The sequence below is a fragment of the Apodemus sylvaticus genome, chromosome 11 (genome assembly GCF_947179515.1).
Source record: "Apodemus sylvaticus chromosome 11, mApoSyl1.1, whole genome shotgun sequence".
Classification (NCBI taxonomy): domain Eukaryota; kingdom Metazoa; phylum Chordata; class Mammalia; order Rodentia; family Muridae; genus Apodemus; species Apodemus sylvaticus.
The window spans coordinates 95356644-95381545 of NC_067482.1; the positions used below are offsets into that span (position 1 = coordinate 95356644).

The following is a 24902-nucleotide window of genomic DNA, read 5'->3' on the forward strand; positions in this document are numbered from 1 at the left end:
AGCAGCAGCGGACATTCTTCAGTTGGGGTATGGCTGTTGACAACACATTTTATTATGGGATCTTTAATGATAAAATACTAAACTAAAAATAAGCCAAAAATTACTGGTTTATTTTTCATTAAACAGACAATTGAAATACATGGTACAAAAATAAGTGGTAAGATTATTGTAAAATGAAAAATGGACAGAATAAATATTCAATTTAATTTTCCATCTATGAGAATTTCACAATAAAATCATAGTTTACTTTGTATTATAGATGCGCTTGTTGGGTCTATTCATCCTTGTATGTAAAAAGGTAATTGAAAATTCCTCAAGTCACCAGTAATTGGGTCAATATCTTGTTTTTTTTTTTTTGTAGCTGTTGGGTTTTTGTCAGTAAAAAGGAGAAAGAGTTCATAAACTGTTTTCTATCATAACTAAATGATACAAAACCCATGTAAGATGAGATGATGCCAAGCACTTTTAATTTTACACAGCAAAACTTGTTCAAACTGTCAGCTTATTCTGTTAGCAGAAAAAAGTCCATGAATTTATTTTTAATATAAACATATTTACAGACTTTGTAAAATGTTAATGCTCTTTCCCCACTGGCAGCACGATTAGGCTTCCCAGGCCACGTCAGCACATCCACTATTTGCTTTTACATATGTGCTAATAATTGCTGTTTCAGAGGGGAATAACCCAGTGTTCAAGTATAAAGATTTCAAGACTGTTGGGGGTCTAACTTGTTCACATACTAGAAAATTATCCCTTGATATATTTTTAAAAATGACTGCCATGGAGCAATTGCATAATGAAAAGCATTCGCCAGGGGCCCCGCTCACCGGGACTTCCAATGCTCACTCAGAGAGTTCCCTCAGGCATGTATGTGCCATACCTTGTACCACTAGGTCTCTTTTGGGTTCCATCTAAGTTTTTAAAACAGTCTGTGTGTGAATTCTCTTGTTTTGTGCTCGAGCGTAGCTGTAGAGCTGCAGGACCCCCGCCCTGAGGTGCTACTTTATAGTACCCAGGGAATTTTAAGGGACCATTACAAATTCTAAAAAGGCTCTGAGTCTAGCCTGTCCACATTTGCAGATGGAAATGGTAGTGACATCGGAGGCTGAGACAATTTTAGCTCAAACATAACACATACCAGACTTAATTAACAGTTGTGTTGATGTCCCTAAATGGCATTCACAGCCAAGGTTAGAGTTACACCATTTAGTTACAGAAAAGCCGACCTCTTTGTTACAAAGAGGATGAGCAATGCATGGGCCATGTCCAGGCAAGTACGTACTGCTGGGAGACCATATCCACTGTCAGCTGAACCGCCGTCATCAAACAGTGAAAGAAGAGTGCTCCACTTGGCATTCAGCTGGTGCAGCTGGCTAGCTGAGTCCCCCGACTTTCCTGCTTGTCAAATGGGTTTCATACCTGAGGGAGGGCTCCTCTAACATACTGGAGGGAAGGCGGTTTAAAGCCACATCAGAGAGGTAAGATGTGCTTCTGACAAATTCTAGATTTTATAGCATGTTTTACATTTACCTTAATTACTTGGTAGAAAAGTTCTGTTTTAGCCTTTTGAAAGTACTTTATGTACCATGTACAGTATAAGAAATAGCTTAATTTAGAGATGGCAGAAGAAAACTAATTTGAGCTGGGCAGTGGTGTGCATGACTTTAATCCTAACACTCGGAGGAAGAAGCAGGTGGATATCTGAGTTTGAGACCAGCCTGGTCTACAGAGGGAGTCCCAGTACAGCCAGGGTTTGGTTACACAGAGAAACCCTGTCTCAAAAAGCCAAAAATAAGCCAGTAACAAATCTTTAATTTGGATCATGCCCATACACATTATGGTAACTCATACTGTGTAGCAGCAGGCATGTGAAAAGACTGTATTTTACATATACTTACTGAATAACTAATCGTGTTTTTCTTTATAAAGCCCCGGCCAGCCTGGACTCTAGTTAACATAAACCAGGCTATCCTCAAACTCAAAGAGCTACTCTCAAGTGCTAGGGTTAAAGTCATGTACACACTTACCTAAATAACTGATCCTTGTTTCTAACACTGAAAAGTCCACCTTTGTTACACTGTGGAATCTGTGGTAGCCAGCATACAAACACTTTGCTTTGAAAGCTGTAACTGATGCTTTGAACAACTGATAGATAAGGACCTATGATAGGTCCATAGAATTTTTTGCTTCCCAACAAGACACTGTCTGTTGACCCCCCCCTGCACCCCCAGCCCCCACCTTGTGGCTGTCCCTGCCTCCTCCCTTCCTTGGACTAGTCTTTGGAGGGAAAGAGGAGCAGCAGGCCGAGTGCCCCAGAGGGAAGCAAAAGCTTGCCCTTCAGAAGCATGATGGCAGCCGCCTCCTGAGGCGTAAGTGGAGACTGACCACTCTGGGTGGCAACTGATAGAATGTTGCCAAAGCACGCTTGGCCACTGTCCTCTCCCTCTCTTAGATCCCAGCTCCCCCTATGCCTGCGAATCCTAAGTGCTTGGAACCTTCCTCCTCCAGCAGCTTTCTGTAAATGGCCTTAACGTATTTTATCTGCTGGTTTTTATATGTAATTACACTGTAGCTGTCTCAGACACACCAGAACAGGGTGTCAGATACCATTACAGATGGCTGTGGTTGCTGGAATTTGAACTCAGGACCTTCAAAGAGCAGTCAGTGCTCTTAACCAGTGAGCCATCTCTGGGGGTGGGGGAGGGGAGAGGGCACAGGACGACGACATGAGACCCACAAGTCTTAGTATTTTATCAAATAATTATAAAGCCACATAGTTTTGGTAGAAAAGCACCAAAAGAAAAGGCCTTAGTTTTGGAGGAATTCATAGTAAATGAGAACAGTAACTCAAGAACCCTGCAGAGGTGAGAAAGGCATCTTAGAGTACGTTACAGTTGATTTTCTCCCCTGCCTTAACTGTTACATGGTCCTTACAAGGAGTTCTTGAGTTTTCTTCCCAACTGCCACCTTCGCTGATGACTCCACCTCTGCCTGCAAGAGAGCACAGCAAGGGTTACAGTCCCGCTGCAGAGGTAGAAGCGGCGCTACCACATACACTTCCATCACTGATGCAAACACAAAACTCCCTTACTACTACTGTTTTCTAAACAGATGGTCTTGTTGTGTAGCCTAGGCTGCTTTCAATGAATCCTCTTGCTCAGCCTCCAAGAGGCGGAGGTTTCAGGTCTGTATCACCGCCCTCCCTCTGCGGGAACCTCTGCTCTCGACAAATTTCCAGCATTTGTCACTGACATTTATTTGACAAACATTTTGTAAGAGGAAAAAAACCAGATACAATGTGCAATTCTGAAGTCCTAGGTAGTAGAGATCCCAGGACAGGTACCAGGTAACCCTGCTCTTCTCCTGGCTTCTTCCTATCTCATTCCCAGTTTGACTTTCTAAAAGTTATATTTAACAAGTAGCATTGGTTGTTAAGTCTGTAAGGTGTGTCATCTCCACTGTCTTTGGGGATGATGTGGTATGGGAGATCTGCAAAGGTCCTTTGTAGCATGGAGATCCAGCGAGTAACCAGGTCCTTGTAGGTGTTTGCGATGTCAGAGACTCCGCTTGGAGACAGGTGCCAAGTGAGTTGGGCAAGAAAGAGTCTACAGGCCAGGGACAGTCTGACCACAGCCCCACACAGTATGGGAACAAAGTGAGCTCTACCACAGAAAGACCCATGGTCCTGGCGAGGGTAGTGACTCCTGTAGTACCATGGGCAGTATTCCTTCAGAACTACATTTGTTTCAATGAGTATGACCCCAGCCAAGTATCTAAGAAGTAATTATTTACTAGGACAACCTTGTGCCCTTATTAGCACAGTAGTTGGACAGCAAGTTTTCTTGTTGGGTTTCTCTACTTACTGAGTTACAGCCCTTCATGTGTGTGTTCTGCTGCTGTTGGCCTGTGGTCAGGGATGAGGGTGCAGCCAGCCAGCATGTCCAGAGAGGCTAAGATAGAGTCATAGAGATGATCTGCACGGCTCTCCAGCTCGGCCGACTGCTTTGCAATACTCCCAAGGACATCCTTTAAAACTAATGGTCAAGTTAGAAAAAGGTAAAGCATTTTGCTCACACAAGACTTAAGTTTTACAGTGACTCCTCCCTACCCCAGCAGGGTCTCATGTAGCTCAGGCTGACCTCTAACCTTTCTACCTGAATATGACCTTGAACTTTTGATACAGGTATACCACTGCATACACACTACAATAATTTATGCCATTCTGGGGACCGAAGCCAAGGTTTTAGGTTTTACGTAAGATAGGCAGGCACTCTAACAACTGAGCCACACTCCCAGCCCATTTAATCTTCTCCCTTTAAATAGTGAAGTTCCAAAGGTTCCAGAGCTTGTGCAATGTATTGGGGAACTTTGTGGACTCTGAGGGGTAAGAAGGATCAGTGACGCAAACTGGAGGAATGGTTTGCGAATAGGCTGAGACTCAGTCCTGCATGTCTGAGGGAGAGGGTTAGAAGAGTCACGAATGGCTGCCTGTTTTCTTTCCTTAAATACAAAAGCGGCTTGCTTCCTGGGCTTTATCAGCTGGGTTAAGCTCCCTAGCTTCCTGCCAGAGAGCAACATCTGCCAGCAGAGGATAAGAAAGAGGAAGCCTTTGTTCTGCTCACAATGCGGACTAGATGAGGCCGGAAGGGAAAGGAAGGAACAGCAGGCTGGGTGTGTTGAGGTCAGCCCCTTAGGAAGCCAAGTCAGGGCAAAGTGCTGGCTGAACAGTTTCTTGGAGCAGGTGGCGGAGGACTGTTGTCAAGGTGGCTGCACCAAGCTCTGTTCAGTCTTCCTGTGTGTCAGTGTAATTCTGGGGCTTTTTATTTGAAACTTTAAACAGGTATGGAAGAAAGGTTAGAAAGAGTACTGAACAGGTTTCTTTTTCTTAAGATTTATTATGTAGTATTCTGCCTGCAGGCCAGAAAAGGATGCCAGAGCTCATTGAAGATGGTTGTGGGCCACCATGTGGCTGCTGGGAATTGAACTCAGGACCTCTGGAAGGGCAGACAATGCTCTTAACCTCTGAGCCATCTCTCTAGCCCTTTTCCTGTTATTGCTCATTTTTGTGTGATTTAATTTTACACATATATATGGGGGCCTCATTTGGAGTATTTCCCATGAGTCCCAGTCACATGACTCATAAGCAGTTGAGAGTGTAGAACAAAATGTCAGTCTGTAATTCTGTAACTAGGTCAAACTTCTTTGGCAGGGTGCTGACATAGGGCCCTCTTGGTGGTAGGGGCAAGCCTCAGTTACTTCTGCAGTTAAGACTTGAAGCCAAGTAAGAAAGCAGGCCCTGGCAGGGCGGTGGTGGCACATGCCTTTAATCCCAGTATTTGGGATTACAGAGTGAGTTCCAGGACCGCTAGGACTACGCAGAGAAATGCTGTCTTGAAAAACAAAACAAAAAAGAAAGCAGACTCTGAAGAAGCAGGATAGTACAGTTGTGTGTGCTGAAAGGATGCTTCTGGGAAGAGAAGGAGGAAGTGTCAAGAGTAACTTGAAAAAACAGCTAAGTTTCCCAAGTATTCCAGACTGAGGGCTGAGTGGTTAGAGTGTCATTCAAGGTGTCTGGATTCATACCTGAGACTCAAGGAAAACTGGCCTCTTCTGCCCAGTCAGACCCCTAAGTCTCTTAAGAGTAGGACAAAGTGGGTGTTCTTGTTAGCTTACTCATTTAAGTATTAATGGATTTATTTCAAAGTGAAAGTCAAAACAATTTTAGGCAGCCTTCTTTCTATTACACATGGCCTCTGTGAAGAGGCTTATACTGAGCCCCTCCTGCTCAGGCCCTGTATCTTCAGACAGTAGACAGCAGCTGCAAGGTTCTCAAGCTCCATGTTAGCTTGTTTGGTAAATGCCAGTGTAGTCAGAAGCAATAAAGCTTGCTACACCAAATTTCTGCCTTAATATAAAACCTGAAACTTGAGGCTGGTGTAATGGGATAGCAAGTTAAAGCATTTACCACGAGGCTTGCAACCTGAAGTCAATCTTTAAAATATGTATAAGGGTAGAAAAGAACTAACTACACAGGTTATCACCTGACCACCTCCACACACATGGGATGGCACAGATACACACACACACACACACACAGTCATATACCATTCATATATAAAACAACAAAAACAAAAGGCTTAGCCACAAAAGCAACACCTAAAAATCCTATGTAAGAGAACATAGGAGGAGTCTCGAAACAGGTCTTCAGAGAAGCCGGGGAGGCAAGGAGACCTATTAGTGGTTGCTCTCCATTGAAACCTCTTCATGTGTTCACTTCCTAGGGTACAATTGACACTGCCTGGAAATGTTTTAGGGTGTTAGCATTGCAGGGGTCTGAGGGCTTCTATGTTGCAAAACATCTTGTAGTGCACAGGAGCACTCCTACAACAACAAGCTAAGTAGTTCTATACAGCAGCGGGGGAGGTACCAGTACCAACCCGGAGAAAACTTGTTCTGTAACTTTCCCTCACAAGGCTCATCATGGCCGTGCTTATGCCATTTAGTTCCCATGAATCCTACCCTGGAACTGAGGCATAATATAACTGGATTCTTCCAGCACCTACCTGTATAGTACTACACGACATTAGTACCTACTAATCAATCAATTTAAGGCTTTAAGGATATATATGGGCATCAGATCTTGGCAACAAGCAGTTACAGATACTCTTGAAGTCCTTATATTTTGCCAGTTTGGAACTTATCCTGCAAATGGTTTTGAGTTGTGACTGTAACCCTGATCCCTATTGATAAGTTTAGTTCTCTATCACTCCACCCCCCAACAGGGTTTCTCAGTGTAACAGCCCTGGCTGTCCTGGAACTCACTTTGTAGCTAGCCTCAAATTCAGATCCAACTGCCTGTCTCCTGAGTGCTGGGATCAGAAGCATGCATCACCATGCCCAGCTCCTGTTTAATGCTCAAAATCCATCCATCCAGTTGTGAAGTTTAATGTATTCTGATCACACAATTCCCTGTTCAGTCACCTAAGAAGTCTCATTTTTTTTTGTTTGCCCTCCCGCCCCCCAACAGGGTTTCTCTGTGTAGCCCTGGCTGTTCTGGAACTCACTCTATAGACCAGGCTGGCCTCGAACTCAGGAATTCACCTGCCTTTGCCTCCCAAGTGCTTGGATTAAAGGCGTTTGCCACCACCGCCCGCATAAGTCTAATTCTTTAATCAGATTTATTTGTTCCTGAAAACAAACTGTTAACTTTTTTGTTTTTTGACATAGGAGGCCATGCTGGTCTATACCTGAATGCTAGGCATAGCCAATATGCTTTTATTTTTGGACAGAAACTCTCCCTGAAGTACAGAACATAAAGCAGAGAAATGTGCCAGTCAAACTTCAGCTAAATAGGAAATTTGAAGGCTTACATTGACTACCCTAGCCACAACTAAGGACTGCTAGGTCAAATTCTGGATTCCCGGGCCTGACTTTGAGAGGACCAGCTTGTAAAAGTAGACCTCTTATTTCTACACCTGTGCCATGCACACACACCTGAACGTACACATCACACTTAACTCAGCACATTACCAGAGACTGATAAAGACTGCATTTCTTGGGGACTGGCAAGATGGCTCAGAGAGGCCAGAGCTTGGTATCTAGAAGCCATGTAGAAAAGCTGAAGGAAGAGGTTAGAGAAATGGCTTCAGGGTTAAAAGCACTGACCTTTTATAGAGGTCCTACCTGAGTTTAATTCCCAGCAACCACATGGTGGTTCATAATCACTGTAATGAGATCTGGTGCCCTCTATTGGCCTGCAGGAATACTTGCAGGCAGAATGCTGTATACATAATAAATCTTAAAAAAGAGCTGGAAAAAAAAGGCAATTCAGCAAGATGGCAGGCAGTGGGGAAGAGGCAGCACGCCTGTGCTCTTGCCTCACAGACGGAGTGGAAGAAGCCTCACACACTACATTAAAAACTGTTTTTTAAAAGGAGTGTGTTTCTTGTAGGCTTGATGCCTGACTTACAGTAAGCTTATTCTTATGCCCATAACTGCCATCATGGGCCGGGGGACAGCAATGCAGGAGCCAGCAAGTGTTCTTTATGGATTCTCTTAGGTGGTGTGCATCTTTTCTTGCAATAGAAAAGGAAAGCTCTGGCTAAGCTTGAACCTGAAGCCCAAGGCCAGGGATGTAGCTCTGGGTAGCATATATCTTGCATGCTCATGGCCGTGGATTTGATTCCTTGGGAGTGGATTCAAGCAAACAAAGGCAAAACAAACAAACAAACAAACAAACAACCCACTCAAGACTGGAGAGATGGTTAAGTATACTTACTGTTCTTGGAGAATACCCAACTTTGGTTCCTAATACCTACCTACCTGGAGACTCAAACAATTACCCCTTAACTACAGTTTTGGGGGATCCAACACCCTCTTCTGATCCACCTGTTCTTGTCATGCATGTGGTAGACATACACACTCAGGTACACACACACACACACACATTTGAAAACAGAACACCTCAAACAAATATAAACAGACATGCATGGTGTTGGAGGTGTTTCAGCGATTAGGCATGTTCTTCCCGAGGACCTGAGTTCATTGCATTGTACTGTTTACATCCCACTGTAGCTCTAGGGGATTTGATGTCCTGGCCTCCAAAGGGACCTGTACTTAAAGGGGGGGGGGAGGGTTGGACATGGTGGCGTAGCCTCTAATTCCAGCACTTGGGAGGCAGAGGCAGGTGGACCTCTATGAGTTCAAGGCTACCTTGCTGAGTTCCAAGACAGCCAAGGCTATTATATAGCGAGACCCTATCTTGAACAGACATTACAGGGCCAGCACAGTATGTCTTGAAGGTGTTGTTGCCAAGTCTAATGACTTGACTTTGACCTCTGGAACCCACATAATATATAGCAATTCAAATAAACACACACAATAAGGCTCCCAGGAGCTAGGAGACTCACAAAATCAGACTGCAGCTATGGTGGCTCAAGCCTGTAATCCCAGGCATCAAGGCAGAGGCCGGAGAATCCTTACAGATTCAAGGCCACCCTGGCCTAGATAGTGAGTTCTTGGCTACACAAGCAATAAGAAACAAAACTACTAGTGTTACTAGTCATCTGATTAAAAGGTGATGAATGTTCTATATACTTCACAAGTGGGTATTAGAAAAGGCTAACATATCTAAGAAAAATACTTGATATTATTAATCATGTGTTCATAATCTTCAGTTAAAATGACTAGTAAAGTGGTGGTGATGGTGTCACACTGGACCCATGGGTAAGTAAATTATGTGTATTTAAATATAACCAAGCAAAGCTGCTCTCGGTTACCCACCTGGGGTGTTTTCCAACAGGCACTGAAGAAGAATCTCTCCCTTCTCCAAGACGCTCTCTGTCAGGGACTGATGTTCGTTTATATCTTTCTTAAATTGCTTAAGACATTAGGAAAAGAAAAGTTTTACTACTATTGTTTGTAGAAGTCATCTAAGATGAACACTGTCCCACTGGATTACGCTATACCTAACAGGGAAGACAGGTGACATGCATTCAGGAATCCTTCAGTGGTCTAGTGCCAGCTTCTTTGAGCCTATAGGATACATTCATTGCTTTTGTTTTTTCAGACAGGGTCTTGATTTAGTTCTGGCTGCTCTTATAAAGGCTCTTTACTCTCCCTAGTGGTAGGATTATAAACCTGCACCATCAAGCCCAGCTCAATAGAAGATTTTCTGCAGAAGAGGCTGTCTCGAACAGGTGATTCCGTTTTGTATCCTACTTGATGGTGTTCTCTAATTCTGAGGTATGGGGTTGACAAGGTAAACCACACCCTTAAGAAGAACATGCTAGGTAAGAACTCCAGCAGAAGTTTGCTACTGCACTGACCATGCAGCTGGGACCTCTCTCCTTATGCCCTCTGTTGACCTCCATGAACCAGAGTAGCTGTTTTCTGAAGTTTCCCTTCCCAGCTACAAGGCCTTGATGATTCTTACTTTCTTTAAAGATAGGGTCTCATTATGTAGTCCAGGCTATCCTTGAACTCACTGTGTAGACTGGGCTGGCCACAAACTCATAGAGCTATGCTTGCCTGTTTGCTCAGGGCTGAGATTAAAGGCAACCACTATCAGCTATGGCAAATTTCTTTTTCAAATCTTCCTTTAGGCACTAAGAACTATATAAAATTAAACCCATGATATGGGACAGACATCACTGGTTAGTATTTTGAAGGTGCTCATTTTATTCTTGGATTTGTTTTCCTGTCCTTTACTCTCCTGTGCTTAGCAGTTTAGACCTTGTCTTGCCCCTGCTGCATGAGATGAAGTTCGAGGAGAGGGGGAGGGGGAGGGGGAGGGGGAGGGGAAAGAGGAGAGAGGGGAGAGGGGAGAGGGGAGAGGAGAGGGAGAGGAAGAGGAGAGGGAGAGGGAGAGAAGAGAGGGGAGGGGAGGGGAAGAGGAGAGGGAGAGGGAGAGAAGAGAGGGGAGGGGAGGAAGAGGAGAGGGAGAGGGAGAGAAGAGAGGGGAGGGGAGAGGAGAGGAGGAGAGGATGTGAGCACACAGTTCTGAGGGAAGTGTCTGCAGAGTCCTGTCACCCACGCAGCCATGCACACACAGAAGCCCAAGCCATACCAATATGCAGGAGTGACTCCTGGCTCAGATCCTAGCTGCCTACAATGCAAGGTGGCTAGTCTGGAAGTTAGTCACAGAGGGTGTTATGAGGGCTAAGATGCAGAATGTTGTAAGTCTGACTTGTTCAGCTAGGCCAGGAAAAGCTACTGAGGTAAGTCAGATAGAGTGCTTCCTCTCGGTGACTCCCGGGTGCACGCTCCATGACACAGGCACAGTGTGTTTGATCAGAGAGAACTTCAGACTCGGCCTTCCTCTCCTCAGGTTTCTCTCAATATCTACACTGAATCTAACAGCATTCCTACCAGCTAGCTGGCTAGCCCAGGCTAGATTTTAGTTGATTCCAAGACAGAAAACAAAGGCTCTCCCCACCAGAAGAGGTGTGGTCCCCTAGATGTTGAGTCAGAGCCAGGTAGTAAATGTTATCCTCTGCTCCTGAAGAACTGTTAGGTTATTAAATCTGGGTTTGCCCCTTCCCATCCAGACTAGCTGCAGGCCAGGGCCATAAACACTACCCACCAACATGTGATCAAAGCCAGCCAAGGTTAACTGAGGAAGCAGTTAGTGACTCACCCTCCAATTCAAAATACTTCTAATCTAGTATCAAGTTAAGCTAAAACTCACAGGTGTGAAATAACAGACCTTAGTGACAAAAAGCCAGAAATAGAACCCAAGAACCCGAAGTCCCAAACACAGGCACAAACTGATGTCAGATTTTGGGGTAAATTTGGCATAAATCTGTCCTATCATATCGCCTTGTCTGTGCCTGGACCCAGTAGTTTCAGCTCAGCTCCATAAACACCAATACGTATGAAAGAACTTGGTGAAGTTGTTATGTTCTGTGTCTGCACTGCCTGGTGTGGTGGCCACTGCAGTTATGGTGCACATGTGTTCTGATTGCCAGACTTGATTAGTGTCTATAAATCAAAGCCTAGGACTTTCTAACCCTGAGATATCTGCCAGAATCCCATGCAAACTCCTCTAAAGCATTTCTGATTCCAATGAATATATTTTTTCCTTTTATCTTACTTAGAAGTTATCTCATATTTTATAGTGTTCAACACTGAGAATTTGAAAAGAATATTGTAATTGGATTTATCAGACAAATCAGCTGAGCTACAGGATTCCAGTTACTTGAGATTTTATTTTGCAAAGGTGATGTGACTCCCACCCCTGTGGACGAATAAGCCAGGACTACATATTACCCGGTAAAGCTGCAGAGAAGACTTGAGACCTGTAAGGCTGGCTCTGGGTGAAGCACTGAGGTCAGCAACATCTGGGACATTATACAACCAGCAGATCAGCTCTTCCAGCTGACAGCAAAATGACTGTGGAGACAAGAACAATTGGTGGGCTGGACTTAGCTCAGTGATGAAGTCTGCCTACTTCAGGCATGTTCAGGGCCCAGCACAACAAAAGAAGTCTACATGGTACATCTGACTGAGCTATTTCCCGTGTTCGAAGGCTAACAATACCAGCATTTTGGCATGCAAACTTTGTCGTTTTCTTTCAGATGGTCATTTGTCTCCACCTCTACCCCAAGACTCCAGATTTTCCTGTCAGGATAACGCATGCCATATCTGGTTGTGTCTCAGTCAGATGTGACATCAGAGCTAGGCTCAGAATGCACAGTCCTGGAAGGGAGAATGGAGCTACCAAGGAGCAAGGGCTGTTCCCGACCACTGAACTTCCTATGCAGAAAAGCAGAGGCATGCGGAATGTGTAAATTAGAACTACCTGAGCTACAGTGAAAACTGGATCAACTTCTACCAAAGCATACGGAACACTGCCGCAACACGTTACCTAATTTCTCTGCCATTTTCTTGCAATTATTAAACGATACCTAAGAATTTGGGATCATATATGCTGAGGGTGCTGAGACATGCTGCTGGTGGGCTGGGGGAAGATCACTTCCTCCAGAAGCTTCTCCATGAACATTTTTACCTGCACACACTGCACTAGAGAAGCTTTTTCCTGCTTGTCTGTTTTCCTGGGAAGCTTCTCTCCAGCCACTAGCTCTGAGAACAGCCACCTGTCCGACACAGCTTTTGAGGAGGGGTGAGTTTTCAGTTGTTTTGAAGAGAGCCCGAGGGAGTCCTGGGGCTGGAGAGAACGCCTGAAGCAGGGGTCCTGGCTCACAGGCCCTTGGAAGGTAGCACCAGAAGGATGCTGCCTTTGGCTGGAGTCCAGTGTGGGGGAAGCTGGCTCATCACCGTCTGAGACTTGCAGTGAACTGTGTTCCTCAGCAGCCTCCCTGGGCAGGTTCACAAAGGTGGGCCTGGCACCTGAGGAGGACACCAAGCTAGAGACCTGAGTCAGCCTCTCGGGCAGAGCAAGGTACTCCTCATCACTTCCAGCCTCCTCTTCTGATGGCCATCCAGGCTTCACACAGGCTGGACAGCCAACACCCTGCCCGCCTCTCTCCTCCTTCTGCCGTCTGGGAAAGGGTGGCTCTTTCTCCTTGGTCTTCAGCTGGGGAGAGCCCAAACTGAGGTCCTTGCCTATAGGCAGACAGTTCCCTGCTGTGCTCATCATGGCTGCCTCTCTGTTCTCCCAAGAAGCATCTTCGGTGCCTGGGGCTTTAGGTGTTGATGCAAGCTGGTTCCAGGATGCCAAGCTTGTGCCACCTTGTTTCTGGGATACTCTCAAGGGCCAGCGCTTAAGACATGGCTCTCTGGCTCCAGAAAATGGCAGAGTAGGCCCTTCTGCTGATGAGCAATTGTGGGAGACATTGCTGGGTGACTTGAGAGTACTTGCTGGGGAGACAGAGAAACTGTCCAGGTCTACACCAGAGTCCTGCATAACAAGGTCAGCCAGCACACGACCTTCGGGCTGCTTTGGGAGCTGCGGCCCAGGCCTCAGTGGGTAAGTGTAATTAAGCAGATCTTCGTACTCCTTATTTGGGTTCCAGAGCGGGGAGTGGCGGTTAGGGGAAGGAGGCAGAGAATTTGGCAGCACACAGGCCCAGTATTCTGCCTGAAAGGAGAGGTGTCTCTTACCCAGGCCTATAGCATCACTGCCAGAGGCCACAGGCTGTGCTGACCCCTGGAGCTGAGGCCCTGCCCCCACCCCAGAGTGGGCTGCCTGGGGTACAGTCAACCCTGGAGAGGAGACATTGGCAAAAGAGCCACTCTGAGGTTCTGCCTTCTCTTGGTGATCCGGGAGACTGATGCCCACTGCGGAGGCAGAGAGGCTTCTGCTAGAGAGCTGAGGAGCACCTGGGCTCACTGTGGACTTCCACGGGGACAGGAGGGGGAGACCTGAGATGTGTGGTTGCTGGCTGAGGCTCGACACCTGAGATGGATCAACTGCGGACTGAAAGTCTTCGTCGTCAGCCTCGCGTCCTGCGCAAACAGTTATAGTTCCAAGGACTTTAACAGTTGGAAGTAGGTTCTGCGAGGCGGGAAGCTTGTTTTCCTCCATCTACAAATAACAAGGGGGAAAGGTCACGGTGATAAAAATAAGCAGACTTTTTGTTCTTTATTTTTATTCTTTTAGTTTTTTGAGACAGGTGTAGCCCTGGCTGCCCTGAAACTCTCTCTGTAGACCAGGCTGGCCTTGAACTCAGAAATCCACCTGCCTCTGCCTCCCAAGTGCTGGGATTAAAGGCGTGCGCCACCACTGCCTGGCCAGACTTCATGTTTTTAAAGAACAGTTTTTTTCTCAAGATTGAGGGAGGAGAGTTGGGAAGAATATCAATGAAACAAAGTCGGTCTAAGGATCCTACCGTTAAACCGACTGCTTAGGTATACTAAGAAAGGGAAAAAAAACAAGAAAGAAAGGTGAAAAGATAGATTTGTGTGCCTAGAAGTATTCAGGGAAGATCTTAGAGTGCCCGATGCTAATGGTTAGTACTATCTTGGGAAATCTCCTGCCATGAAGCCCTACCCATCTTTTCAATAGTTATTCAGTGTGTGAGAGGAGAGCTCAAAGACAGTTCTGCATGCAGAAGCTGGGAATCAATGACTGTGGGTCATGGCAAGTGAAACGCTCTCTCCATCCATTAACCGAGGGGTTGGGGTGGATGCGCCCTGTTCAGTTCACACACCAGTACACTGGTGCAAAATGAGTCTCTCTTCACTCTGGATTTTTAATCTTCAGTGAGTAACTCGACACAGAGGAAGACAGGGTAACTAACATAAGGACTTGAGAACCAGACTGACCAGACATACTTAGAGCTTTCTCCCAGAATGGGGCTCCAAGGAAGGAGCGAGCAGTCACAACGCTCCAATCAAAGTTGCTCCTAGACTCAGGTAGCCTCAACAGAATAGTTTCCCAGAGCAGGAGGAGATCTTCCCACTACAAGGGGCTGGCCTTAGGACATGGGGTTCCCGCCCAGCATGGCTCACTAGAGGGCGCTCGCTGCCTTGTCAGCAGCTAGAAGCTTTCAGACCACTAAATCAGAAGCAGGATGGGTTGGGGGGTGGGGTGTTCCCCTGATCCTAGACCTCTGAATAGTAGGCTCCTGATGAACCTGTCACTGTCCTTTTCTGACCTCATGGAGGTCAGAGATAGCTGCCACAAAAGGAGCTTCAGGTTCTGACCAGTCTAAGAGGATTTGGTCTGGGAACCCACAGCCCTCTACCAAGTCTTCCCAGGGTCCCCTAGAAGCTTGCAGACCACTAAATCAGAAGCAGAATGGGTTGGGGTGTGGGGTGTTCCCCTGATCCTAGACCTCTGAATAGTAGGCTCCTGATGAACCTGTCACTGTCCTTAAGAGGTCCTCAGTGACTCTTTGGGAACAGGAGATAACCACACAGGACCCTCCGCCTACTTCAAGGTTCAGCTCTCCAAGAGAACCTGTAAAACGACTCAGACCTGGATCACACAGATCCTACCTTATGGTGGCTGGGGCAGAGGGTAACAGTCAAGGGAATGGACACCCCCAGCTTCCTCCAGACTTACCTGGCTGTGCACACTGGCAGAAGGAAGTGGGCCACTGAGGGGAGGCTGAGACCTATCTGCTACTGGTTCTTTGCTGACAGTATGGGCCCGTGACAAGAAAACTGCAGAGATGCAGCCAGGGTCAGCCTCAGCCCCCCACAGTGGCCCTCCCTCGACTTCCAGATGCAGGGGCTGCTCTGCTTCAAGCAGTTTCCCAGAGTTCCACCTGCCACAGGATGGGATCTTTGTGTTGACAGACACTTCTGCCTCAGCCTCCTCTTCACCCAGGGCCATTGAGCCTTCCCTTCAGGTTTCCTTTGAAGCCTTCAGGAACCTACGAAACCAGAGACAAAAAGAGAAAAATAGATTTTCTTGATGTGTGCATCAAAATCTTGACTTATAAGTGAAGACAAACTTTTCTGGCCAAAGGAATAGTGACCATTTCCATGGCTGAGTACCAAGGTGTGGCTCTTCCTCAGTCCCAGGCCCTTTCAAAGGGAATGCCCAAATATGACTTTTTGTCTGTTGTTGTGGTATTGTCTCCCAAGAGTCAGGACAGGTGTAACCAAGCAAAAGACTTGGCCAGCCTGTGCTGCATAGGGTCAGAAAACAAGGCAACAGAAGAAAAAAAAATAGTATAAGCCAGCTGATCTAGGAGGAAGACCCACACCCCAAGGTCATCTTCCTTGCCTAGAAGCTGAAGGGAAAGGAAGCATACATAGAAGGTAAGCGCAGGCTAATGGGGGCCTTCCCACAGGACCTGTCTGCTCATGGGATGCTTTTGAGTTCTGCACACCTCAAAACAGGTCACTATGTCTTAGGGCTGTCCTCCTCACTGATTAGTTTCCCTTGTGCTGTTCTGGACATCACACATGAACAGACTGAAGAGGTGGCTACTGAACTCAGGTGAGGCCTTGCTTCAGTGTGTACCTCCACAGATGCAGTTCAGAGAAGAGGTTTGGGTCCCGTGTGTGTCCTCACCTCTTCACCCCAGCCTCCTTAAGATGTCCGGCTGGTCTTTGCTAGGCACAGCCCCATTGTGGTTCTCTTCAGCAAATGGCTTGTTGGTTAGCACCCTAAGTCTGATTCTGTCCTTTCTACACCAGAGGCTAGCAAGTTCAGGTATGCCTAGACTCAGGTATGCATAGTCACGGGACTCAGGAGGATATTTCTAACTGTTTTTGGTGGGAGGAGACAACCAGACTATGGACCAGATGGGGCTTCTCATTCAATGACCAATGACCAGAAACAGGTCAGCACCCCTTCTCAGGCTGCCTTGGTATATGCTGACACTGGCAGCCCAGGACGTCATAGAAAGCTGAGTGATAATGGGGTGAGTTCATGTGAGAAAGCAGAGCAATCCAGGCAGACTGGTGAGCGAGGAGCTGGGGGAACAAAAGAATCAGCAGGCTCTACAGAACAAGAGCTCCAGACAGCAGAGGTTAGGCCAACCAGGGCTCCTCCTGCACTGGTGGGGCAGCAGGAGGAAGGCTAGCCTGAAGGACATGGATGTGGGTCAAGGGAAGAGTGGAGAATGTACGCAGTCGCTTGCACTGGAACTATCGACAGGAACAGCCTTATTTTCCTCAGAGACTAGAGGCTGATGAGGGGTGGGAGTGGCCTCCTCAGGCTCATCCTGTTTGGCTTTCACAATAGGAAATGCAACTCAGGTAGAATCTGAAATTCCTGCTCCCCCTTACCTGGGCAATGGGGCTCAGGCCATCCTGACCAAAAAAAAAAAAAAAAAAAAAAAAAAAAGGATAACAATTAACTTTAAAAAAATCCAGAAAAGCATGTATTTTAAATGCAACCAGCTCACTCTTGTCCACACCAGACCCTTCAGGGCTAATTAGACCCCACTTGTTTTCGAACAACAACTAATCGTTCATATAATAAGCCAAGTATTTGCCACAAACACAGGCAAGCAGTACTGTTTAGTTTTTGTGTGACTTCTATCACAAGATACACACACAACCACAAGTATCTTCTCACACAAATACTTTAAAAGTGCCGAACAGGGCAAGACATACCATTCAAAACCTTGTCTCTCCCCACCTCAAAACAAAACAAAACAAACACCTCCCCCTCAGAAGAACCCCCCCCCCCAAAAACAGTACTAGGGATTGAACCTAGAATTTTAGAGCTCGTCTAGAGATCTAAGGGCAGCATAGCTCCTGGTATATCCTTGATTAATGACCAGTCCTCTGTTAAGGAAAGTCGTTCTCTTCCACTGTGGTGATTCCTCTTCAGGCTTTACAGCAAGCAGGGGAAAAAAAAAAAAAAAAGAAGACGGGGAAGGATGAGGTTGGAATGAAACTCGGCTCACACGGTTTTGTTGTAACAGGCAGTGGACCAGGAATTCTAGAGTCCGGACAGCCCATATCATTTTACTTTAAGTATATTTAAGCACAGCACAATTTTGGGGAAAAATTGATAATAATTAACTTAAAAAAAAAAAAAAGCCGGGCGATAGAGGCAGACGGATTTCTGAGTTCGAGGCCAGCCTAGTCTACAGAGTGAGTTCCAGGATAGCCAGGGCTACACAGAGAAACCCTGTCTTGGAAAAAAAAAAACCAAATCCAAAAACCCAAAAACAACAACAACAACAAAACCCAACAAACCAAAAACAAACAAACAAACAAACAAACAAACAAAACCAATTAACTTCAGTTCTCTGAATACAACACAGTTTAAGGATGGCTCACACTGAAGTTCTTTACTAGTCCACATGGCTTCAACCATAAGCTGGGTTCTTGTTGACTTAGAAACAGCTCAGAATAAGGGTTTAGGGGGAATGACTGAGGTAGACATGCCTGTGGGTGTCAGGATTGGCCAGGCCCTAAGATAACAGAGAAGTCACTTAGGCTGTTGTAATGCACAAGTGACATTACTCATAAGAATGGGTTTTATGGGCTGAAAGCAATGTTCAGGGAGAAGGGCCAGGAAGTAAAAGTTCTGGAGGGGTCACCAGGCTGCGGGACACCATAGCGAGGGTCGCCAGGCTGCGGGACGCCATCACTCCTGGCATTCTAGGAAGAGCAGCTGCACAGCTCATGCCATCCAAGAAGTAAGCTGTGTGTAACTTCCCTGCCTTCCAGTGTGTATCTGTGTGCAGAGGCCTTTTTTACCATCTACATCCAGCCAGGATGGCCACACATGGAGGGTGAAGAAGAAAGGGATATCTACACCTGTCTCACCAGCCAGATCCACTAAATCAACTCTGGCTATTAATGGGGAGGCAGATTAATCTAGATCCCTCTCACATCCCGAATCTAGAATCTTCTGCATGCTAAGGAGTCAAGTCCAAAACCCAGCTCTTGATGAACTGTACAGAGCCAAGATCAGTAAGAAAACATGTCCACAGGCACCTAGAATCAAAGAGGGGAGCGGAGACCGGGAGGGAGTGGCCGAGTTCTGGTGGGAGTTTCCATGGACCCACACCCTCATCTTGTGGCTCCTTAAAAACTGCACATATTACTTGTGTGTGCTTTTTCTTACTGATCCTTGTTTGGTTCATCAAAAGCTGGGTACAAGATTCTAGATTTGGGATGTGAGGAGGATCTGGCTGTACACAAATACATGTAATAAAAATGTTTTTCTTTTTTGGTGAGCATTCACACCCACAACACATAAGTAAAAGTGGGTGTTTTTCTTTTGAAAAAGTTTTTCTTTTGAAAAAGGCCTGAAACTTGATGATTTCCACTGAGATAGCTGGAGAGATGGGACTCACATTGTTCCTTGACATCCATTCTGGGACCCCAGCCACAGGGAAGGTGGCACCCACCTCAATCAACCTAATCTAACAATGCGCTATAGATACACCCAGAAGACTGTTTCCTCCATGATTCCACATCCTGTCAGGCTGACAATAACTGTAACTCCATATCCAAACACACTTAACCACTGTGGAGTCATAACCTTCCTTCTCTCCCCCAATAGGTTCATGGTCATAATGCAAAATATGTTCAGTCCAACATAAAAAAAAAATCAAACTTGAACAGATCCGATACTGTTTGAACTTGTAACTGCTGGGGGCTGGAGAGACAGCTCTGAGGTGAAGAGCACTGACTGACTACTCTATCAGAGGACCCAGGTTTGATTCCCAGTATCTACATCATGGTTCACAACCATCTGCAATTCCAGTTCTAGGGATCTGATTATCTTCCTCAGGCATCAGACACACATGTGGTACATAGACATACAGGCAAAACACTCAAACACATATAAAAACGTATAGCCACAAGTCTCTCCTGAAACTCAGCAAATGATCTGTAAGCTCCTATACAATCAAAAACCAAAGTTACACACTTGCAGTATACAATGGTTCAGGATATACATTCCCATTCCCACAGGGAAGAACGGGTGATAGCAAGGAGTAAGATCAAAGCAAGAACAAACAGGAGAGCACGCGCCAGCCCGCGCAGCTCCCTGGGACTGGCATCTGGGACCCATACGGAACACTTTGGGTTCCGAAGGGCTAGCCTCGGGTAGCCCTGCCTTTGCAGATGCTTGTTCAGTCTCTTGAGTAGGCCCAGTACATAACGCAGCTTTCCTTTATACGTGTCCTTAGCCACTGCCAGCACAGAAATAAATCTCTCCCTTTATGAGAAAGGCCTGAACACAGAACTAACCAAGGGGCTACCTAAGCTTTTGCATCTTCCAGGGCACACCAGAAGCTCACTAAGCTCTCAGTTAGTTCTCAGAACCTGCACAGGCTATATGATCCATCAGCTATCGTAGGCATGATCAAGTGGCTTCCTCTTGTCCCATAGTAAAACCATGTCCAGCACTGCGTTTATGTTAACTCTAGGGGACACCTGACCTTTCCTGGTATCTGTTGAGTCACCAGCAAGCAAGCTTGTCCCAGCTGCCTGGCTTCTTCCCACACATTCCTGTTCAGAGCAAATGGGTGAGGACTGGCAAGTGGGGGAGGGGCACTTTCACTTCTAACTTATTCAAATAGATGAATGATTCACCAAGGAGCAAATCTCTGAACAACAAAAAATTCCCCTGAATGATTCTTTAAGTAGCAACTCCCTTGGAAACAAATGCATCTATCCTAATTGTCAACATTTCTGTTCTGACAAGTGCTGTCCCTGTACCCATGGCCACTGACAGCCACCTGCACTGGCAGGGATGACCCTTTCTTTCAGTTTGGGGCCTCAACAGTGAGACATCACAGGACTCACAGGTTCAGAGAGAAATGCCATAAATGCCCAGCCGCAGATCATGTCTAGTAAGCAAGAAAGAGGAGAGGAGTGAGGGGGAGATGGGGCTCAGCAGGGCATGTGGCTTTGAGGCCTCGGGGAGTGAGCCCCACAGTGGAGGCCAAGCCTGGCAGGATGGCGACAGCAGAGGGGTAAATTCACAATGGCAGCCGAGAGGACAGGCTTGAGATGGCTGGACTGCTTCGTGCGTGCAGGGTGGACATCAGGAAAACTGTGCTCACAGAGTTAAGAAAAGGAGTTCCGCCGAAGGAGCAACGCTCACAAACTGCCCCGCCCCCACCACGTGCACGTGTGCTGCCTCTGACCTCCACACAAAATAACTGGTTCACGTGATGGGGGCTGTAGCGAGGGATACATTCGATCAACACACCGATATACATGTGAAATTACCCTTTTTAGAATTATTTTTGAAGTTTTATTTTTGTTGTGCACATGTAAGTTGTACCTACAGAAGCCAGAAGAGGGGTGGATCCCCTGGGAATGAAGTTGCAGAGACCATGCTGGTGTCAGGAACTGTGCCTGGGTCCTCTAGAGGAACAGCAGCCAGTGCACACAACTGCTAAGCCATCTCTCCGGCCCCCATATGAAATGTTCAAAATAAACTAAAATTTTTTAAAAAGTTTCAACCTTGTGGTCCTAGTGGCCCTGTGGGTGGATGGTGGTCGAGTGCTGGTGCTGCCCTGACATAGGGGCAGGCAGGGGGGTGGCAGGCCTGGTACATACCTTCAGAGCCTCTTCTGCCACAACAGGGTAAGGGCTTTAAAAGCATAAACCTAAGAATACTTTCCCAGGGCAGAGCAGCAATCACAAAAGGTTTGAGTGATGGCTTCAAGAACTAAAGGGCAGAGACCCTGGAGAAGCAAGAATTTTACAGATGTTTGGTACTGGTACTTGGCTGAGGGGAATTTTAAGACAGGACTCTGTTTATACAGCTCTGGCTATCCTGGACACACCATATGTAGGCCAGGCTGGCCTCAGTCTCAGTGATCTACCTGCCTCTCTCTCCTGAGCACTCTGGTAGGTCTTTTCAAGTACCTCTTTTAATCTTAGGTATTTAATATCAGTATTTTATAACCCATGGAATTGGCACTATTTCTCTCTCTCTCTCTCTCTCTCTCTCTCTCTCTCTCTCTCTCTATATATATATATATATATATATATATATATATATATATATTATATATTACTCTATATACATGGTCCCTCCTCCCCTCCCCCGTTGGGTCGTGCTGGGGCCTAAATTCCACTTTTCAGATGAAAAAACTAAGACACAAGTGAACGTATCCTGAATTAGTACTATGGAAGGGACTTAAGTCTGAATCGATTCAGAGAGTCCAGCTGCTTCCCTAACCTGTAAAAGTAATCCAACCACTTACAGTCTTTTTTAAAAGTTCCGGTTTTCTCAACTTCTGGCTTCACTAGTTCTTGTTTTCTTTTGGCTTCCTTCCCTTATAGACCTTTCATCCTGTTAGGGGATGGGGAAAACACTTCAGTGCCAACACAGGCCCTTAAAGGCTGCCCAGGGAAGGGGATGTTTTTCAGTTGTGGGGGTAGGGAGAAACTTAAAAAGCTTTTGTGATGATGTGAAGCTGGGTTGCTTACACTCAGTATTCTTATGTGATCCAGAATTTAACCCTGTCTCTGCTGGAGAGAACTAGGTAAGTAGTGGCTTGTATTTTAACCTAGCCCAAACCAAAAAGTGTCGCAAGATGTACACCAGACTACCTGTTTCCACGTCTCAGGCTCCATCAATTCCCAGTAAGGTCTACTCTGCTCGGGCATTGGCAGTTTTTCGCTTTTTTTTTTTTTTTAAAGATAAGAAACGACGCATTGAATAAAACACGGTAATTATAAAATTACTGAGTTTGGGGCACGCGCCCCCGGGCTGCTGAGACTGGCTATCAGGTGACAGATGACAAGGGTAGATCTTAGAGATAAAAAGTGAGCGGCTTTGCTTTCCTCCTCGGATGCGTTCCCTGGGCCGCGAGCGGCTGTGACTCGCCGATTCCCCGCGACCAAGGTCGACGCGCGCACAGCTGCACGGCTGCCAGAGGTGCGGCCCCACGCGCTCTGCAGGCCGCGCCGGCCCTGCACAGCCTGGCCCTCCGCTCGCCTCCCCCGCGGCACGGCCCGCAAGATGGAGGCGAACGCGCGAGGCGCCCCCACCGCGGCCAGCCTTTGTGCCCCTGCGGGCCTCCCACAGGGTCCCCCACGCGGAGCGCCAGGCACGCGGGGAATGCCCCGTCTCGAGTCTTGGCGCCCGACACTCCAGCCGGCCACAATCTTTTTACCTCACTCCGCACCGCCACACGTCCCGAGCGGCCCGCGTAGCTGGGCCGGGGTCCCAGGCGGCGCCGACCGGCCTCCCGCGGGCGCACGCACTCCAGGGGAGGGAGAGGGGAGGGAGGGCCGAGCGCCCGCCACGCCCGCCGCCCTTGCCGCTTCTCCGCGGAGGACGCCCATGAAGCAGCCAATCCAAATCCTCCGTTCGGATGCTTCACCAATCCACAGCCCGCTTCTGCTATGAGAGCCCGCCCCCTGCAGGTGGCCTATGGGAGGCCGGAGCTTCTTTCTCCGCTACAAACGCGCGGGCCCGCTGGGTATTTGCGGTCCTGGCGTTCACGGGCACCCACGCGGGTAGCAGGGCGCGATCTCGATGGCGACGGGAGCCGTGGGCTCAGGCTTGTGTTTGGGGCGACGTGCTCTCCGCGGCAGGGCGGGTGGTTCCAGGCCTCTGTGCGGAAGCCCCACCCCAGATGCATGCTCGAAGCTGGGCATCGGGCGGGAGTTGGCGAGGACCAGTGTGGGTCGAGCGTCCCCCAGCCCGTCGTCACCGTGGTTCAGAGACTGAGACGCAGGAGGCCCAGGCTGTCACACCAACAGTTGGAGAAGGAACTTCTAAGTGTCCTGGGCCTGTGCGGTTAGAGGAGCTGGGCAGAGACTTAGTCCAGCCTAAGGCTCACTAACTTGACTGCCAGGCACGCCTGCCTGGTCATGGTGCTTCTTCTGCTCTGGCCTCCCCAGTGCAGGGTGTACAGGCAAGCCATATCATGCCAGCTTTTTAGTTGGCTTTGTATTTTTTTGAGAGTAAATTTCTTCGTATCCCAGGCTGATTTTTGAACTCCTAATCTTTTGTCTGCCAACTACTGGGTAGTTTTAAGGAAAAGTGTATTGCTATATGCAAGGCCTTGAGTTCTCTTTTCAACGCAGAAGGGAAAAGTTAAAAAGGGATTCAGAACCGAAATTTGTCAAATGGGTAGTTAGCATTTACCAGTATGTATCCAGTTACTTGTTTAAAGGAAAAAATAAAGGGTCGTTTAGGGGTAAATACGGTAATGCATCTGGATGGTCTCAGTAAGATGTGTTCTGTACTCCTTGACCTTGGCCCAGCTCCTTCTGTAAGTGTTTTTGCTCAGTTGGAAGGGTATCCTGCTACTCAGAAGTTCAGGAACCACCCTGCTCTGAGTGGAAGCCTCAGCAGAGGTGTTGCAGCTCCCTGGGGAGAGTTTCCTCAGCCGAGGATAAATAAATATCAAATAATAAACAAGAAAGAGAAGGGAAGGAAAAGAAGGAGAAACGCCTGCTTGCTTTCACTATAACTTTGTCCCCCCACTTACATGGAGACCCATCGCCTTGTGAAGAATAAGATAAGCAGAGTTCCTGCTATTATCTGTCCTCCTGTGGCCAGTTCACATTGACGTCTTGTCTCCTTAAAGTCCCACGGAAGCTCTGAATGTTGGGCTGGCTCTAATTTACTGGCGTTTTCATTATCTTCAGGTCTAGATTGGCTGACAACTTGGCTATCCTTGGGATTGCTGCTCCCCCAATAGATCTGACTTCTACATAGCAGCCCCATGTTAAGAACTTCAGCAGATATGTTGAAACTTGTAAAAGAGGACAGTATAGAGGAGTAAACGTGGCATGAGCTTCACTCTGCTGGCTCGCTGACAAGGAACTGTGTATAGAGACAGTGAGGAAAAGTGAGGGGTTAGGATACAAAGCAACAGTGAGATTTCAGATGGCTCCGTCTTGTGGCTTCTGCACCACAGACACAATGGTCCCGTTAGAAGTCATGGCTGGAGAAGTGAAGACAAGTGCTCTGTCACGCAGGTGCATGAGCTGTGGTCGGGAAAGAGGCCCCTGGGTGTAGAAGATCGCAAAGCCAAGGGCGGGTGCTGCGAGAATGCATTCGGCCATCTTATGGTTTGGTTTGTTTTTCTAAGAGT

General features: G+C 47.1%; 1 protein-coding gene across 5 annotated transcripts; it reads right to left on the reverse strand.

Moving 5' to 3' along the window:
- Positions 1-341: 341 nt before the first annotated feature.
- Positions 342-23084, reverse strand: Cep68 (centrosomal protein 68). Of its 5 annotated transcripts, XM_052199635.1 has the most exons (8): positions 22968-23084; positions 22053-22141; positions 15470-15782; positions 12509-13987; positions 11770-11892; positions 9283-9379; positions 3864-4034; positions 342-2991 (listed from the first exon to the last, which is right to left on the reverse strand). In XM_052199635.1, the coding sequence occupies exons 3-7, from the start codon at positions 15740-15742 to the stop codon at positions 3868-3870; spliced, it is 2139 nt and encodes a 712-aa protein (XP_052055595.1). In that variant the 5' UTR covers positions 15743-15782; positions 22053-22141; positions 22968-23084; the 3' UTR covers positions 342-2991; positions 3864-3867. The 5 variants fall into 5 exon arrangements, with proteins under 5 accessions (XP_052055595.1, XP_052055594.1, XP_052055597.1 ...); XM_052199634.1 differs by lacking the exon at positions 22053-22141; XM_052199637.1 differs by lacking the exons at positions 9283-9379; positions 22053-22141 and having other exon boundaries at positions 3864-4026.
- Positions 23085-24902: the final 1818 nt, after the last annotated feature.